Source organism: Syngnathus typhle, linkage group LG4, assembly GCF_033458585.1.
Source record: "Syngnathus typhle isolate RoL2023-S1 ecotype Sweden linkage group LG4, RoL_Styp_1.0, whole genome shotgun sequence".
NCBI lineage: Eukaryota > Metazoa > Chordata > Actinopteri > Syngnathiformes > Syngnathidae > Syngnathus > Syngnathus typhle.
In genome coordinates, this window is record NC_083741.1 from 10,172,737 (window position 1) to 10,190,188 (window position 17,452).

The following is a 17,452-nucleotide window of genomic DNA, read 5'->3' on the forward strand; positions in this document are numbered from 1 at the left end:
TTGGCTGCGCCAGGGATTTTTGGGCGTGTGTGCTACATTGGGCTGTGCAAGGACAGGAAAAAAAAGGATTCATCTTGTAACATGTATTTGAATCTACTGTATTTATAGAGACAGAGCAGTAGGGATTGGAATTTTGTATAGTATGTAAGTAAGTGATATGATAAATAGAGATGCTAATGAAAATGTTCTTAAAAATCCCACTTGGAAATCATCTCATTTTATTTGTTGCTTTTGTGTGCATACTTGAGATAATCAGATCTGTGTCAAATGCTCTGTTATCTCATAATTAACATCAGTACTCTGCTGCAGAGCAGCATACTGTGTAATTATGTATCCCAATGATTTTAATTCTATCAAGCACTGCCAGCGGTGTTTGTGTTTCTTTTGCACAACATCTATCTATCTATCTATCTATCTATCTATCTATCTATCTATCTATCTATCTATCTATCTATCTATCTATCTATCTATCTATCTATCTATCTATCTATCTATCTATCTATCTATCTATCTATCTATCTATCTATCTATCTATCTATCTATCTATCTATCTATCTATCTATCTATCTATCTATCTATCTATCTATCTATCTATCTATCTATCTATCTATCTATCTATCTCTCTCTCTCTCTCTCTCTCTCTCTCTCTCTCTCTCTCTCTCTCTCTCTCTCTATCTATCTATCTATCTATCTATCTATCTATCTATCTATCTATCTGTCTGTCTGTCTGTCTGTCTGTCTGTCTGTCTGTCTGTCTCTCTCTCTCTCTCTCTATCTATATCGCACGCTCTCTCTCTGTCTCTCTCTCTCCATCCATTCATCCATCCATCCATCCATCCATCCATCCATCCATCCATCGAAATGCGCATAAGTACTGTTTTGCAAATTTCTATTCTGATCTGAGAAATATGAAAGAAGTGAGTAAAAAAAAACCTGATAAAAATGTAAAAATAGTCATTACTATAGAGCTGGCTGACTTCCATGAATCACATTGAAATCTATCTGTGCATGTCACACTGCCGTAAAACAGGTGTTCTTTTGAAATGTAGTCGGATATGGATCACGTCACAGGTAAATAGTTGACCAGAGGTCTTCAAATTTCAATAAAAAAAAACAAAAATAAACGTTTATGCGTATCAGACTTGATCCCTCTCTTTCTATGATTACAGTGAAACATTTAAGAAGTTTCTTCTTGTTTTTTCCAACCAGTCCAATTTTCCAAAAGCTCAAGAGTTAAATCAGAAACCTTACTTTCCCACACATCCTTTTATTAGATCATATTTTATAGAATGTTTAGTGTTGCATGCCAGTGAAAAAGCTAGGCGATGACCGTAAGCATGAGAGTGTCTATAACATCCAACTAGCTCCAGTTGAGCTGAAGAAAGCGGCATCATTAAAATTTAATTGCCTCACAGGGCTGAGTGCTCCACCATGATCTACATAAGATTCATGCAATCATTTTTTTGTTTCCTCACTCTTATTTGTTGTCTTGTTAGCTTAACAACTGCATGATTGAATAAAAAGGCTCTTGGGGGATATATGGGGACATTTAATCATGATAATTGTGAAAACAAAAACCCACTGCATTAAATAGTGTGTACATTGTGTCTATCGGTGGTTGTATACTGACATTGTGACCATTTCCAAAGAAGCCATGTGACCAGGAAGCAACTTGTTGGGGATGTATGATGATGGGCGAGATTAGTGTGTGTTTAGCATCCTCCTGTCCCTAGATGGGTGTTGCATTACAAGGAACGGTCTCCAACCTGACAAAATCAATTATGATGAATAATGAATGTCTTCAGAAGCTGACGGTTCACGACGTATTCTGTCAGGGCTGCCATCGTTCTTACGCGTGCACCCTGGTTTCTTTTTGATGGCAGTGACCAAAGTGGATTCTTGAGAGAAGAAAGTGGAGTCTTTCAAGGAACATTTTTTCATTTATCAGACATGAGCATTTTTGTAGCCAAGTTCTATTCTGATGAGGGAATGGTTCAGGGTGGATGACATTTTCACAATGATTGTATGTTTTCAAAATTAGATTAAACAGAGACTAGAAACAGATTCATAGCTTTGTGTTTCCATAACTTGAAACACTTATCATAGCGCCTGATTAGTATACTTTTATGTCAAACAACAGATATTAAAAAGACACCATTGTGATTTTTATGTTCTCATTCTTTGTAATCTTTCCATAGCCTGGTCAGCATTCCACCTCGGAGCGTAGAAGTGGATGTGTCTTCTTGATTCATATCACCCTCTTGTGGTCCATCATCTTCTGCAGGTGCATACAAAAAGCTACTGCAGTCCTAGGAGAGCTCGATTCAATGGAGTGGAATTTACTCAGTAATTGTTCAGCCTTGCTGCTGTATAAGTCAGTTGATTTTAGTCATTGTTAAATCCAAATAATTCATTAAGTCAGTACATTTAAGTGTTGCTATTTTTAACGACAGCTTCTTCCGAACGTGGACCCTGAACCTTAAATTGGACACGCAGTACATCATGAATGAAAGACAGTCCATAATTTGAGGAGTGCCCCTTTGGCCTAACCCAGCTGACTTTGAGGTGGTGCACATAGACAACCAACCGTTCAGATCTGTGGGCAATTGCAGTCTTCAACTCACCTAACATGCATGTTTTCTGCGAGTGTGAGAAAATGCCGGAGTGCTCGCCTTCGAAGTGTGCATTTTGTTGATTATAAAGTGACTTGAATGGAAATATTGAGGACCTGCCATATTTGAATGACAAATATTGAGGACATTCGGGTGTATAAGTCATGACAGCTGCCTCATTGTTGAGGGGTTCATAGCTCCGTGCAAAGTTGGCATGTTCCTCTTAAGCACGCATGGGATTTCACTGGGTGTTTTGCCCCCACCAAAAAAAAAAGAATAAACGCGTTACGGCCGTCGCACAGCACAACAGGAAAACCGCGCCCTCTAGTGTTTTCATCGAGAAACTACATTATGAAACCCCACATGCTCTTGCCGCTGTAATTATACCAGAATACAAAGACAGTATATGGGCAAGAAATTTGGGAGTGTGCATATCTGAGAGGCTCATGAAAATGACTGCCCCATTCACTAGTCCCCGACAACCTCGGGGTCCAACAGACTTGGATGCTTTTAAGACTCAAAACCGTCCCTTTTAAGAGGCCTTTTCTAAATGATTTGATTCATTGATTGTTTTTAGTTTTAAATCTGTCTTTTTTGATTGAGTATTTTGAGATTTGTTAGGTTGGGCCCTACTGTGTGTACTATGTAATATTTAAAACAAACAAACTGTACTTTAGGCCAATTGATAACTCGTCCAAAGGCATGCTTGCGACTGGTTTTATGCCCGGCGGTTAGCTGGTGACCAGTACCCTGGTTTTCTGGTTACGAGCTCATATTTATGTGACCCTAATTAAGTGGTAGAACAAATTATTGTTTTCTTTTAAAGAATATACAAAACATTCATTTCTATAATCCAGTAGTTGTCAGTGTTGTACCAGTGGGGTGCATCTTAGTTCCATGTCATATAGGTTGATGTTTGACTCAGCATTGTTTTAATATTTTGTGGTGCTTACTGCATTAAAATGTTTTTTTGCAGAACTGTCACTTGGGAGGTCACTTCACAGTGCAACTGGAGTAAAAGAATGAACTTCAAACATCCATCAGTCCACAACAAAACCCCTCCCAGTTCGATGGAGGCGGGATTCCATTGGTTCGCGCGTATGTAGATCAGCTCGCCCTAAATTCAGCGCCTCTCATTGGTCGTCAGTGACGACAATCCCATGCTTGCGCCCCGCCCACCTTAGCGGATCAAGTTTGAATGAACTGCAACAGCCTTGCTCTGAAGGTGCCAGGAGCATTCGAGGTAATTATTAAAAGTGTGTATCAAAGGGCACGCTAAGCTAGGATGGAGATGAAGAAGAGAATTCACCTGGAACTGCGGAACCGTACTCCGTCGGACGTAAGTGAACATACGGACCATCGCTTTCGCTTCTAACCGGACGATGAAACCTTTAGTGTGCATTCTTGGCGTGGTGGAGAGTGAGAGGTGCAAAGTTTGTCAAGTCGGAGGAAGATGCGAACGTCCTGCTGCGTCGGTGCGAACATGTTGACAAGTGACAGGTGCTGCCGCCGCGTCAATTCCATCTCCCGTGTGTGGCCGTAAACAAGGCAAGCGGCGAGAGAAGCCATAATAACTTTTGATCCGTGGGGCGCTCCTATTCGTTCGTCCCCCCGTATAATATTGACATGATGCATCTGCGCTGCCCTTTAGGCAATATCAACAAATTCGGAGCAATGTGGCGAAGTAACGATGAATCAATCCCAAATCCGAGAGGTGCAGCTGTCCAGCTCCACCCAGTTACCCCTCGTTAGCACCGCTCAATACTTAACTGTACTATTGCAATGGTGAGGCGTGCTGTCGAGCAGCGCCAACAAACAGCCTTTACGAACTCGCCTCCACCCAGTGGTACAATATGGCGACATTGACGTTCGCACGCATTAAATGCTGGTGTGGGTTACTCCTTTGAAGCTGTCGTGCCGTTTCGATTACGTCGTACCATCCATCGAAAACGCATCGTGCACCGGCGCATGGTTGTTTCCAGAAGTAGGACACACGCCGCCATTTTACTATAGTACAAAGGTACTTTGAAACACTTGAACGCCGCGTTTATTCGACACGAAACAACGAACAACTTTATAATACCTAGTTATAAATAACAACCTATGAGCGCCCATCGATCCTATCTGCGTTTGTTTGTCGTATACAACAGGAAGGAACGCTCGCCTGGCAGCGGCGTAATCCGTCTTAGTTGCCCCTCCTACTAACAAATGACCCTAAGGACTAGGATTTTTGGCTACGTTTTTTCGGACAAACGTCGCCTCTTCGTAGTTCACACGCGTCCCTGCTCAGTACAGCAAATAAAATTGACATATTTTAGGCATAAGCAAATAAATATATAATTTACGTAACGTTAAATGATCTTCGCGAGAAGACTATCTGCAGCGGAATAATATTATGCAGGTCTACGTTCCGGTTCTCGATGCTGATTGGTGTCACATTGGAAGGTCCCAGCACTTGCGCGAATATCCATCCGCTCAATTCAATTCTGTACTGTACTTTATAAGCTTGTAAAAATAATACTAAAAGAGTCAGCGAAGTATACACGTTCTTGAAAAATTGCATACAAAAGTATTTAGTCTTTAATCTGTATCTTGCTGTTTAAAATGGTTAATTGTCCTTTTGTATTTGTAGTTTTTATATTTGATTTATTGTAAATAAAACATGCGTTTTAACACACATTTGCGTTTTTATATAAATAATTGTTTGTATGAAAACAAACCACTTTATATATAGTCAGGCTGCAGTTGTAAATAAGAACTTGTTCTTAATTGTTTGCCTGGGTAAATAAAAGTGAAATAAAAAATGAATCAGATATACGCAATATATATTTTAGTTCTGTTTAAACCTCATGTTTAGGTAATAAAAATAAAATGTTGCGCTTGAGCACAAACGTTCGCCCGTCCCAGCATTAAAGTTTGGGGTGGGGCTCCGCAATTAGCTATTAAAGTGGTTAAACTATGGTATGTGGCATTAATTGATACTGCATAGTGCACTCCCTTGTATCATTTGTGAGGATGATTGTGCTTGAGCCTAATGTTATTCATTTTACTCCAACCATTTTGGCTTTACAAGTGATAGTCAGACTTGAATTTGTTTGCACTGTAGGTCAAAGAGCTTATTCTTGACGACTGTCGCTCCAATGATGGCAAAATCGAGGGGCTAACAGAGGAATTTCAGGAGCTGGAATTCCTGAGCACAGTGAGAGTTGGACTGACTTCGGTCGCCCACTTACCGAAGTTAAAAAAACTCAAAAAGGTAGGTTTTGGAGAGTAAATAACCTGTTAAGAGTGTGTATTGTTCTGATTGTTGGAATCATGCACAGCTTGAACTCAGCGATAATGAGATTTCCGGAGGCTTGGAAGTGTTGGTCGAGAAATGTCCCAACCTCACTCATCTCAATTTAGGCGGCAACTGGATTAAAGACCTCAGCACCATTGAACCACTGGTGAGTTAAACATGGCGGAAATCTGACTGTTTTGTCAGAAAATGCTTCCCACGTCACTTCAAAGTGGTTCTTATGCTCTGGAGCTTCTGACATCTTCGCTGCCAAATCATTGCCAGAGAAACTTTCTGGGTTCCTACGCATGCATGGGAATTATAGCATGGTGTTCAAACTGATTGGCTCAGGAAATTGCATTCTTTGCTGATAATATACATCCTTCAATAGCTTCCATCCTGCAAAAAAATTCCAGACCTGGAAATTTATTAAATCAAATTCCATCATTTTTTATAGCTTCCATGTTTGCGTAGGACCCCAAGCAAGTTTCTTATGCAATGAATAGCTTGTTTTACATTAGATTCCCTTTCTGACACAGTCCTCCGGATTTATCCGGCCTTGGGACCGGCACGAATGTACTGGCTGCACACCCAATGTGGCTGAGTTGATAGATGAGATCAGACAGGAGTGTCTATAATGTTTGCAGATGACATAGTGAGACTAGAAATAAATAAACCATGTGTACTATGCTATCCTGATAATAATAATAAACTAGAAACTTAGTTGTTAGATTATACGAGCAAACCTGACACAATCATCTTTTTCTCATAAAACTTTCTATATTGACTACAAAATGTTTGAACTTGAAGTGGTTGTTTCATTTATTATTTTTGTTGGCAAGGGACCGTGGCATAAGCAGGTTAATGCCCATGTATAATTAGATATGAATCCCTAGTTAGTGATTTTTTTTTTTCAAGCACGATCATTTTTATTTTATTGCATTAAAGTATTTTTTCAGTTGTAGATATTTTTTTAGTTTTTGTTACTGAAAATTACTTGATGAGCAGATACTTTAAACACCCAACTATTTGCATCTAAACCAAAGAAGTCAATATTACCTATAAGTACTCCCTTTAATCACATCATATACTGTTCCATACATGCTCCACCATTGGTAAGACTCGTCCTTCTGACAGAAAGATCTGGGGACCCTGAGAAGTCTTGAGCTGTTCACGTGTGAGGTGACAAACCTGAGCGAGTACAGAGACAGCGTTTTCAAGCTACTACCACAGCTCACCTATCTAGACGGATTCGACAAAAACGACAAAGAGGCGCCGGATTCTGACGCCGAGCTCTACGCAGAAGGCTGGGAATGCAGCTATGAAGAGGAGGATGGTATGTTTGACACACATTTCCATTCAAGCAATTCTACGGGACTGACCGATACATACGTGTGCATTTTGTTGAGAGCCCTTGGTTTTTACCCAGATGAAGAGGATCTTGATGACGATGCACCATCAGGAGAAGAAGAGGAAGATGAGGCAGATGACGATGAGGAGAATGAAGAGGCTGGGCTGAGTGGAGAAGTCAGACTTGAATTATCATTGAAACATTTTTAATCAATTTATTTTTCTTATAGCTGCTTTTAGATCACCAGCAAAATATAGTCAGTGTGGTGTTTCTGCTGTGCATGCTATGATGAAATCTTGAATGTATCAAAGTTCTATTTAAAGTCCTTGCTTGTACGAAAAAGGGGGTTCTATTTTAATTAAGACAATCTGATCATCAGGAGGAAGATGAGGAGGACCTGAATGACAAAGAAGTAGATGATGAGGAGGAAGCAGAAGAGCGTAAGTAGGATTGACTGACAAAAAAAGAACAACAACAAAAAGCAGAATTGCTCTTTGAATGAAAGAGGAAAAACTGTTAAATGTCTTCTGGCATTATAAACAATTTGACTGTTGTTGCAATAGAACAAGACCGGGGTCAGAAAAGAAAACGAGAAGTGAATGAAGAAGGAGAAGATGACGACGACGACGATGACGATGATGATTGAGGTGTCATTTGAACTTGCAGGTCTGCTTGAACTTGTGTGTCCCAGTCTCTTCCCGGTAACCAAGTGATTCTCCCGTCAGAAGGAGAGCTTTGGTTCTTTGCCCTTTTGTCACAAGCACTGCACCTTTGAAGATCTTTCCAGTCCACTTTTAACTACTTTGCAAACACATATTTTATAAGCTTGGCAAGGATAAACGTTTTAAGAGTTACCTGGGGTGTTTTCTCACTCTTTGTATGAGACCCGTTTGTGAATACATATGTATTTTAAGACCTCCATTTTAAAGCAACAGAAAACGCATGCCTAGTTCTGAGTCGTAGTTTCAGATATGTGAGCCGGGATCCCATCCAGTAATCTGTCCCCTTGTCTTATTTTTGACTTAGAGTATACTTTATTTCATAGAAATAAACCATGTGTACTATGCTATCCTGACATTAACCATGTGCTGAGGGTGACCCTCTGAGGTATTTAAATAATAGCATCAGTCGACCCTTGTCAAAACCTAAGCTTTCATAGTTCGGATATTACGTGTTCTTGTAAATATTGACCAAATCTATTTTTTTGTATTCTCACTGATAGCAGCAGACATTGAGCATATAACTGATCTGAACCCATACAATGTAAGATGTGAATGATGTATTCTACTTCACTCAGAACGGGCAGTGTGAAACCTCTTGGAGTTTAACACCACTTTTTAAACCTAATCTCGCCAGAAAGGTGAATAATTCATAATCAGAATTATCTCTGTGCATGTCCATATTCTTGTCTGTGACAAACTATTCGACACTATTTGGAAATGTGCTGGGAGTACAGCCAAAGTCTGGTTTGTCTGTGAATGTTAAAACTGCTTCTATGTGCAGCGAACTTAACCTCTCTTACAGTATTCAAATTATTACAACACACAACCTGGTCAAATCGGCCTTCAATACCCTTTCAAATTGTTTGTCCTCTTCCCATTTACAACAATAAAAGCCGTTTATTTATATTTGGTGCTTTGATTTTTTATTTTTTTTTCCTGCCCCCCAAACATGCTCAATTTCTTCCTCATCTCTAAATTTAATGAACATGCAGCCTGTATAATGTTAATGTCACCGTGTCTTATACTCCCATTCATTCATTCACCTCTTCAGGGGTAACAGGCTACATAGCAAATTACAGTCGACCCCTTGTACAATTAAATGAGGTTTAATAAAAGATAACACTGATCAGTTTTGTGACACACTGATTGAGACCTACTCATTTAGAATGTAATGCGGTGTATTATTTAGCTCTTGTGTTGGATCTCACTGGATTATGCAATAGTTAGACTTATTCAACACTAAAAAAATGTTTAAATTTGGATAATTGTACATGAATGTTTGAGTTTATACTCCAGCCTAAAATAATGCGAGTTTCGAAAACCGATAGGATTCTGCAATGCAAAAACAATCATTGACACAAGAAGTGCTCAAAGTTACAGACTGGGAAGAAGAATCAACCTTTACTAAACCACATTGGAGGTTCACATTTCATTCGTGTTACACATATACTGTAACCAATGTAACTTTTCCTCTTTCTATAACCATGAATGACAGGATCGGTTTGAAAATGTTTAATAATTGCCAAGAAAAAACAAATAGTAGTTTTATGGCTATTATTCAGTCAAAAGAGGAAAACACTATATAAGCTTTTTACAACATGTGGTTTAAAGTTAGCATAGATGTCTTTTTACTATTAGAGGCAGAGCAAAATTAGACATTTACTTGTAGTCAACATGGTTTATAGTAACCGTGATACACTGTAGTTAACAACTAAAGGAATTAGTTTTGAGAATATAATACCTACCTATATACATATCTACCTTGTCTGCAGTTATGGTGTCATTGTCAAAAACCATTAAAGGGCCACTTCCACAACAATCCTGCACCATTTACATGTAAACATTCAGCAAAATCAATTGTCACAATCATTACTTGCCTTGTCACCGTCATAAACAATATGAGAGAAAAGAAAAGCAACAAATAAATAGTAATTAGCCCTGAAACCAAATACATAAGTTTCAACAAAAGTTCCCTAACAAAACAAAGGTACCCACTGACTCGCCTCGTATTTGAACAGTCGTGTCAGTGTTGGGAAGAAGTAATAGACACAAGTACATGTCGGCCATTTTGAGATGATGTTGTAGCTCCCTGCAGACAAGCTGCAGTATTGTTTAAGGCCTTGATGAAAAATATGCATCAATTGCATTTAGTTCACCAATTTGGCTGCGATAATACAAAATGGCTTGTTAGCACTTGGAACCTACTGGCTGCAAGCAAGAGAAAAGTCTTAACGAATGGAAGAAAATTGGGCACTAATTCATCACCTTTACCAATCCAATAAATTCATAAGTAAAATAACATTTTACTGATTGCGATCTTTCCCTCAGTGTGGCAATCAATCACCCCTACTCTGTTGTGTAACATATTTGCCTTTATTACAAGATTAAGGTACCATAATAAAAAAATATTGTTCAGTGAGGCAGGGCAGCAGGAGTTACAAGGTCAAATATGGAGGAACGCTCCAAAGCTTTTTGGAGGTCCAAACTAGAGGCAAAGCAGGCGGCTTTGTCAGAGGTCAAATGTTGTTGGGGCTCAAATTCTTCATATTGTTGAGTTCCAGCTCCAGTTGGCGTATTCGCACATCCTTGGTGCTCAACTCCTCCCTCAGCCTTCGCAACTCATCCTGCTGCCGAAAGAACATCTGCAGGAGCTACATAGGAAAGAGAAGAAAGAGATGGCAAATTAGGACGGTTCATGATAATTATATTACAATGGAAATCGCAGTTTAACAGAATTATCTGGAAGATAAATTGTCAAACAAGCATGGTCAATACCAATACAGCAAATTCTTCCTGAGCAAATTGCTCCAATTGTCTCAGGTTTGGATGGTGTTTTCTGCAGACACATTTCTTCTCCTTCCATAAAAGTTTTTTGTTCGTAGTGGATGTTTATGGCTGTGTTTTGAGGCTTTGTCCTGTTGCAGTACTAATGTCATGCGCCTGGGACCCAGCTTTTTGACGGTGCAGCTCATTTTTTCGTCCTTTATAGTCTTGCGATTTCATTGTATCATGCACAGTCCCAAAACATCTTGTGCCAGATGAAGCAGCCTCCGAGCATGTTTCAAAGTAGGAACAATGTTCTTTTCTTAGTATTCTTTAGTTTTGCATTTATGAACATAGAGCTGGTAGTTTTTGCATAAAAGTTCCTTTCATGTCTCTTTAGTCCATAAGACGTTCTTCCGGACGTTTTGCGGCTTGTCAGCTTGCAGTTTGGCTTTTTTTTTGGTCATGATTTATATTCAACAGTGTCCTCCTTAGTCATCTCCCATGAAGTTCACATACAAAGGCTACTGTGATCTGACGCTGATGTAACTTGATGTTCACCTTTAATTTCTTCTGAGGTTGTTCTGTCTTACCATCAATTTAATTACGAGTAATGTGTGCAGCTGTAGTCCCAGGAACATAAGCTGCTTGGAGATGGTCTTATAGACGTTACCTTTAACATGCTTGTTTGTACTTTGTACGCAGTTTTATTTGGTATTTGGTTTTATTTTCTGAGACTAAGCTCTCATTTTGTAGTGCATGTTCAGTATGTGTGTGGCGGGGTGTAACGGGAAATAAATGAGAAGCACTGTATTAAGACAAAAACAGGGTTAAAGTCATTTCACATGCCTATTTGGGAATCTGGGAATTATCCTCTACCTCATTTTCTGTCCTGGGTGGTATGTTTTCAAGCAAGTCGATGCCATTCACGACCACGTTTTTCTTTTCCTTTACTGGGGCCTTGAACACTAACTTGTTTGGTCGGTGGTAACCATCCTTCAGGGACATTAAGACGGGGTCTGTTTGCAGAGATGTCATAGATCACAAACTCAGAACATTGATAAACAGTGTCATCTCTGGGTTTTAGATCTGCTTTAAAGTGTTCCTTACCTCTGTTGATGCCACTGAGCCACTCTGTAGCTGAGAGTGCAGGTTCCGTTCCCGCCGTCATTGGGTAAATATCTTCTTGGTATGTGTCTGACTGTAAGACAGATACATCAAATCAGTTTGGAGTGAATTCATTTGAAAATCGCTATTATTGCAGAGGGTTCGGAAACGATGATCCTTGGATTTCTCACGGACCCTTCTTGGTACAATCATTGAAATCGGCTCTATCAAGCCCTTCAGGGTGACTAGTTTGTAGAAGCGGAACACTTCGCAAGCTCCCACATCCAGACCATGCTTTGGCATCACCCCTGGAATGAAGAGTGACAAGGTGAAAGCAGAACTGGACAAATTGGGGTTTAGTTTGACGTGACTCTTTATCTTTCATTACTTTTTGATCAAAGTAATCAAAAATCTGATCTTACTTTACAAGATCACTTTTTTTTTTTTTTACGAAGTACGTAGATGGAAGTTTTTTTAAAAAAATTTTTTAGATGCTCTCTTGCCGGTAGTGACTTACCTAATCCTTTCTGTGGGGCCGGGGACCGGAACTCCATTAGGTACTGAATGAATGGTTTTTCTGTAGTGATCTCAAAGTAACGGATGTTGCCGTCTCCCTAGTAAAAAAAAAAAATCAACATGATTTTGTATGCGCTTATACAATACTTTTGAATCCAATAGTTGACATTTTGAGTCTGACTCCAAGAACAGAACAGAGGCATGTAACCACTCTCTGAACACTGTTAAGCGTTTTCCACGTTTCATTTGTCAAAGGTTTTGAAGCAAACCAACAGAAATGAAAACAATTACTGCAGTCTTGAATGCTTTATCAGAACAACTTTGAGGGAAGATATAGTAGGAGCTAGAGGAATGAGGCAACTGCTATAAATTTTTCTGGTGCATTTCTAAAAATGTCATGGGTTTTATTTTATCGCCACCACTATCTTTCCCAGAATGATCCAATGTCTACTACTAGTGAGTGGGTCGGAATTTTTGTTTTTTGTCAAAGTTGAGGATATGCATTCCACTACCCATTCTTCGGGCAACACCCAAGGGTGAGACAGAAGTGGGATCTTCTAACCTTGCCTGCCAGGTACACCATGTGCGTGTCAGAGTCATAGAAAGGAAACAGCAATCCTGAGAGACCATCTATGTCCTCTTCCATCAATGGCATGGACAAATCCTCCTGGGAAGATCAACATACCACATATTGATGCAATTTCAGGCAGACACGCACACGCTTGCTCCTCGCACTCAGAAAGCGCCATACGGAAGTTTAGCAGACCTGATCCCAAAGAGCAATCTGACGTGTGTTCCATCGAGAGACACCTGTGGTGAGCAGGCGTTTGAGGTTGCCCAGGAATAGCACTCGGTTTACTCTGTGGTTCTTGTAGCTGGCTTGCTGGAGGAGGAACACCAAGACAGAGTGAAGTGTTGGGGATGCTCGAACTAATCACCATGTAATTTCTTTGTTGCATGAAAAGTTACAACAATCCTAACTGGGGATCAGTTTTCATTTTGATTCCAAGTAGTATGGGAAGTTTAAATGGCTTTTCTACGCTCATTTTTTCTAACCTACCTGAAGAACTCTGCCAGAGCGCGGCTCAATGACTCGCAGCTTCTTGTCTTTACAGCTGGTGGCCAGCAGGCTGCCGTCTGTGTTGAAGGACATGCTAAGGATGACGTCTGTATGGCAGTCAATCATTTTTACTGGCTCTCCAATCTCCAAGTTCCAGATCAGGATCTGACAAAAAGGGATGTGAGTGGACTTGATAGCTTATTTTAGTGTCTTTGAATTAATGGCCTCTGGCAGAAGGCCAATATCTTGATTTATTAAAGTACAGGCTTGAACCTGTGAAAACACTCACAAACGTGATTGCACATGCAAACAAATGTGGAATCTGATTGACTAACTAGGATTGTCTCACTCAAACTTTTTTTTTGCAAGATGTGGATGTATGTCTGTATTGATGAATTTTGCATGCGCGTTGTGATTTACCAAACCTGAGATGAGTTGCGCTGGCTGATTTATTTTTAATCAGTGTGCACAAACCAGCCAGTGTAGTGCAGACAAAATGTGAGGAGGCAGGGAAAACTTTTCCACTCATGAAAACATTTTTGAAATGCCAACAAAAAATCATTGCGAGTCAGCATTGCAGTTTTAGGGCATCTGAGACACCTTCTTGCTGACTTGGAGCAACACACAACAAGGAGTCGTGCCATGTCACCTCTGACAAAATATTTTTTATCTCTAAATATTTGTGTGTCTGCCTTTTTCTGGTGTGCAGTCCCAAGTGCATTTTAAAAAATCGTCCTACGGAAGAAATAAACAAGGAATACAATTTGGGTTTTTTATTTGTTTCCTCTATGCATAGTCAAAACAAAATGATTTTATGACTGCATAATGGATATATTGTGTGTTGTCAATGCAGTATGACGTGATACCTTATAATCATAGCCAGCGCTGAATAGGATGCCACTGCTGGTAGGATGCCACTCGATCAAACCTACTCGTCTGCTATGACCGTACAGCTCCAGCACTGCCTCAGTCATGTTACGCCGCAGGCCGCCGTCCGGGATCTCCCATATTCGCACCTGTCATATTCACATGCCAAACTGCGTCATGAGACAGGCTAATAGAAACATAAACCGAGAAGTGAATTATTATTATTAGGGAAGGGCCCATTTTATTCTGTGGTCTTTATTACGATATAAACAGAGATGCCCTATTTAGTGTAGGACTTGGCTTTTAGATTAAACTGGATTACCGTTATGTCTGAAAGCACCATCATGACCAGAGGGGATTATTCATCATCTGTGAAACTACTCCATAGTACAATATGCTACATTATCATGCTTTCACTGTGATGTCATTGTCGGAGTTGTGCAATAATGCGTTTACCGTATTTTCCGGACTATAAGGCGCACCGGACTATAAGGCGCACCTTCAATGAATGGCCCATTTTAAAACTTAATCCTTATATAAGGCGCACCGGACTATAAAGCGCACCATTAATGCATCATGTCAGATTTTTAATCTAAATCAAATCATTCTCCATTTTATCTTTTTTATTTCAACTTCAAATGCAGCAAATGACTTTATAATCACAAAATAATGATCCATAGTCTATTTGATTCATGATTCATAGTCTTCAGCAGGCCACTTATGCTTGACTTCATGACACAATGCTTCGGGCCAGTTTGAATTTAGGAATTTAGTCCATATATAAGGCGCAGTGGACTATAAGGCGCACTGTCGGCTTTTGAGAAGATTTTAGGTTTTTAGGTGCGCCTTATAGTCCGGAAAATACGGTATATAAATCCGAGGTTTGAAGTGCAAGATAACATAAATCATAGGGAGGATCAATCAGTGTATAAAGATACTAGTGAGTGTGCAGCTAGAAAATGTACATCCCATAAATGCCTTTCAGGTAACTAGATACAGTACCTTCAAGAAGAATTGAACAAGTAAAAGGCATTTGAAAAAGGCATAATACGGTTTAACACTTGCTGAATCAGGCAAAGATGGGAATGATGGGGAGTGGAGGGATTGTGTTCCACGTAAATGTTTGCATGTCTTTAATATCTGGGACTAATTTCCTCCGGAGACAAAAAGGAAATCTTGAATTGAGCATGCTCAATAACAATCAGATGAAAAGGATCAAATAAAAGTGGTGAAGGTCACTTGCCGAGCTGTCCTCCGAGCATGAAGCTATGATGTTTTCAAAGAAGGGGTTCCATTTGATGTCCAGTACATTGCCGTGGTGCCCGCATACCTTTGGGTAGTGAGTGTCTAGACGGCCTGACTGAAGAGAGGGAAAGATGGATATTTGCTTTTCTCATGGTCATACATGTACAATACAGATATCTCCAATGCATGACGAATGAATGAGTACATTATTTTCTAGTCTTATCAAATAAGTTTTCCAAGAAATCTTTTGGGAAGTGTACTTATTTATGTTAAGTACTCTCAGTAGTGAAAATAAAACAAAATCCACGTAAAAAAAACTGTGGGGGACTTGTTGCAATCACCCATTGTGACCACTGCGGGGCACTGGGCTACAATAATAAGGCACTGGTAAACTGATGTGAGTGACGTCATAAATGTTTGATGTCACTTTAGTCCACTGACCTCCTTTTTTTTTTAATTCCCAAGAGATTTGTGTTACGTCACATTCGCTCAAATCAGGGTTGTGATCGTTCCATTTGTGTGTGTGTTTATATGCACCGTCTTCTCTGAACTGTGAGGATGAGCATGGCATATTTTTTGACAGTCTGTCGAGTACCCACACTTATGTTATTAAAATTGATTAGAAGCAAAGAGCATCAACCCCTAACACGTTATCAAAGTTGACATGGCGTGAAAGCATATTGGAAAGTTCACAACAGTGGAAACATGCAACAGTGTCCATCGCAATGCATTCTAATACTTCTATGGCAAAGTATTTCACAGGGAGGACATTTTTATTATAATATAAAGACAAGGCAGAGGCTATGGGAGGGATGCTAAGTCAGAATTCTTAAGGAGCTCAGTTTTAAATAAAACATTCCTTAATGATCATCCTCACTGAAAGCCATCATGAGAAATATTTTTTTTCATATTTCATAGTTTCATTGTAATTTAAAAAGTCTGCAAATCTTTTCAGAGCAGGTTATAAATCTTCCAAGGTATATTCTCCCACATGGCCAGCCACTTCTAATTCGACTAAAAGGAATATGATGAGTCATGCTTCTGGAGGTTAATTGCTATTCTGCTGCTGTAGTTTAGCAGATGGACACGGGCATGCTGCTGCTCCTCAGTGGAAAAGCATCACAGCTGCTTGTCTCTGAAGCAAAACAATAGGTGGGCACACCGCCGCCATGTTGTGGGTGAAAGACTCCATGTCTCAGGTGTTCGTGAGCCAATGTTCTACATTCTGGGTCCCTGGGTGCACCAGGTGGTGCCGGCAACACACTGTTGGTGGTTTTATCTGAGGGGTGGCTGTCATTATAATATGCCAGCCTCGATGAAGGACATAACCTTGGTGTCAGCATCAGGAGAGGAAAAAAAACGAAAAGCTTTTTTTTGCATTAACACATTTTGGAGACTTAAAGCATTTACAGTACCAACCCATGTCAGTCAATTTTATCACTCTGTATAACGACTTATGTATTTTAGTACGTCTGTCATCATTCCCATGACATCTCATGACAAGGGTGGGGAGGGAAATTGCGGAAAAAGTGATGATCTATGTCATTTCCCATGAAATCCAAGTGAGGTTTTGAAATAATTATCCATTGACTCAGTCACATTAATTGTGAATTCAAAATACATGCAAAACTGCAGAATCTTAAGTGGTGACAAATGAGCAACCATATGGACATACATGAGAAACCTAAAAGTAGACTAAAACGAAACTCAAAACTGTCACAGGACTGAATTCTCCATTATTTTGGACGACTATATACGTATGTCTTTAACAGACATCAAAATGTCAGAATTAGCACATGTGAAACCGTGTCTGATCTCAATGTGTAAGTGAAAGTTGGATTTATCTTGAGACTTGAATTAAATTGGAATCTGTTGAAACGAACGGCCACATAACTTGGATTACATCTGTTTTTCTCTATTCAAAGAAACACT

At 39.7% G+C, this 17,452-nt stretch overlaps 3 protein-coding genes across 7 annotated transcripts in view; 1 reads left to right on the forward strand and 2 right to left on the reverse strand.

Annotated features, from left to right (window-relative positions):
• The window catches only part of LOC133152775 (proline-rich proteoglycan 2-like), a 16,732-nt gene extending 14,888 nt beyond the window's left edge, over window positions 1-1,844 (reverse strand). The window contains exon 1 of the mRNA XM_061276672.1: window positions 1,814-1,844. Within this exon, the coding sequence (XP_061132656.1) occupies window positions 1,814-1,844 (31 nt within the window). The remainder of the gene's footprint in view (window positions 1-1,813) is intronic.
• A 1,936-nt stretch (window positions 1,845-3,780) lies between these two features.
• Window positions 3,781-8,868, forward strand: anp32a (acidic (leucine-rich) nuclear phosphoprotein 32 family, member A). 3 transcript variants are annotated; one of them, XM_061276255.1, is made up of 7 exons: window positions 3,782-3,951; window positions 5,719-5,868; window positions 5,936-6,058; window positions 7,027-7,225; window positions 7,301-7,416; window positions 7,620-7,680; window positions 7,804-8,868. In XM_061276255.1, exons 1-7 carry the CDS (start codon window positions 3,898-3,900, stop codon window positions 7,884-7,886), a joined length of 786 nt encoding a protein of 261 aa, XP_061132239.1. In that variant the 5' UTR covers window positions 3,782-3,897; the 3' UTR covers window positions 7,887-8,868. The 3 variants fall into 3 exon arrangements, with proteins under 3 accessions (XP_061132241.1, XP_061132239.1, XP_061132240.1); XM_061276256.1 differs by having other exon boundaries at window positions 3,783-3,951; window positions 7,319-7,416; XM_061276257.1 differs by lacking the exon at window positions 7,804-8,868 and having other exon boundaries at window positions 3,781-3,951; window positions 7,299-7,416; window positions 7,620-7,679.
• A 181-nt stretch (window positions 8,869-9,049) lies between these two features.
• Window positions 9,050-17,452, reverse strand: part of coro2ba (coronin, actin binding protein, 2Ba) — a 53,970-nt gene continuing 45,567 nt past the window's right edge. For all 3 annotated transcript variants that reach the window (XM_061276254.1, XM_061276253.1, XM_061276252.1), the window contains 10 exons: window positions 15,519-15,635; window positions 14,275-14,424; window positions 13,409-13,573; window positions 13,115-13,231; window positions 12,911-13,015; window positions 12,350-12,446; window positions 12,028-12,140; window positions 11,836-11,926; window positions 11,605-11,744; window positions 9,050-10,613 (listed from right to left, as the gene is read on the reverse strand). In XM_061276254.1, the coding sequence (XP_061132238.1) occupies window positions 10,479-10,613; window positions 11,605-11,744; window positions 11,836-11,926; window positions 12,028-12,140; window positions 12,350-12,446; window positions 12,911-13,015; window positions 13,115-13,231; window positions 13,409-13,573; window positions 14,275-14,424; window positions 15,519-15,635 (1,230 nt within the window). In that variant the 3' untranslated portion in view covers window positions 9,050-10,478. The remainder of the gene's footprint in view (window positions 10,614-11,604; window positions 11,745-11,835; window positions 11,927-12,027; window positions 12,141-12,349; window positions 12,447-12,910; window positions 13,016-13,114; window positions 13,232-13,408; window positions 13,574-14,274; window positions 14,425-15,518; window positions 15,636-17,452) is intronic.

What these genes read in the sequence shown, in the direction of transcription:
- anp32a (XM_061276255.1), top strand. Translation starts at nt 3,898, where the DNA reads ATGGAGATGAAGAAGAGAATTCACCTGGAACTGCGGAACCGTACTCCG. An exon ending in GGAACCGTACTCCGTCGGAC is followed by an intron (nt 3,952 to 5,718) that starts GTAAGTGAACAT and finishes TTTGCACTGTAG; the next exon opens with GTCAAAGAGCTTATTCTTGA. An exon ending in AGGCTGGGCTGAGTGGAGAA is followed by an intron (nt 7,417 to 7,619) that starts GTCAGACTTGAA and finishes TCTGATCATCAG; the next exon opens with GAGGAAGATGAGGAGGACCT.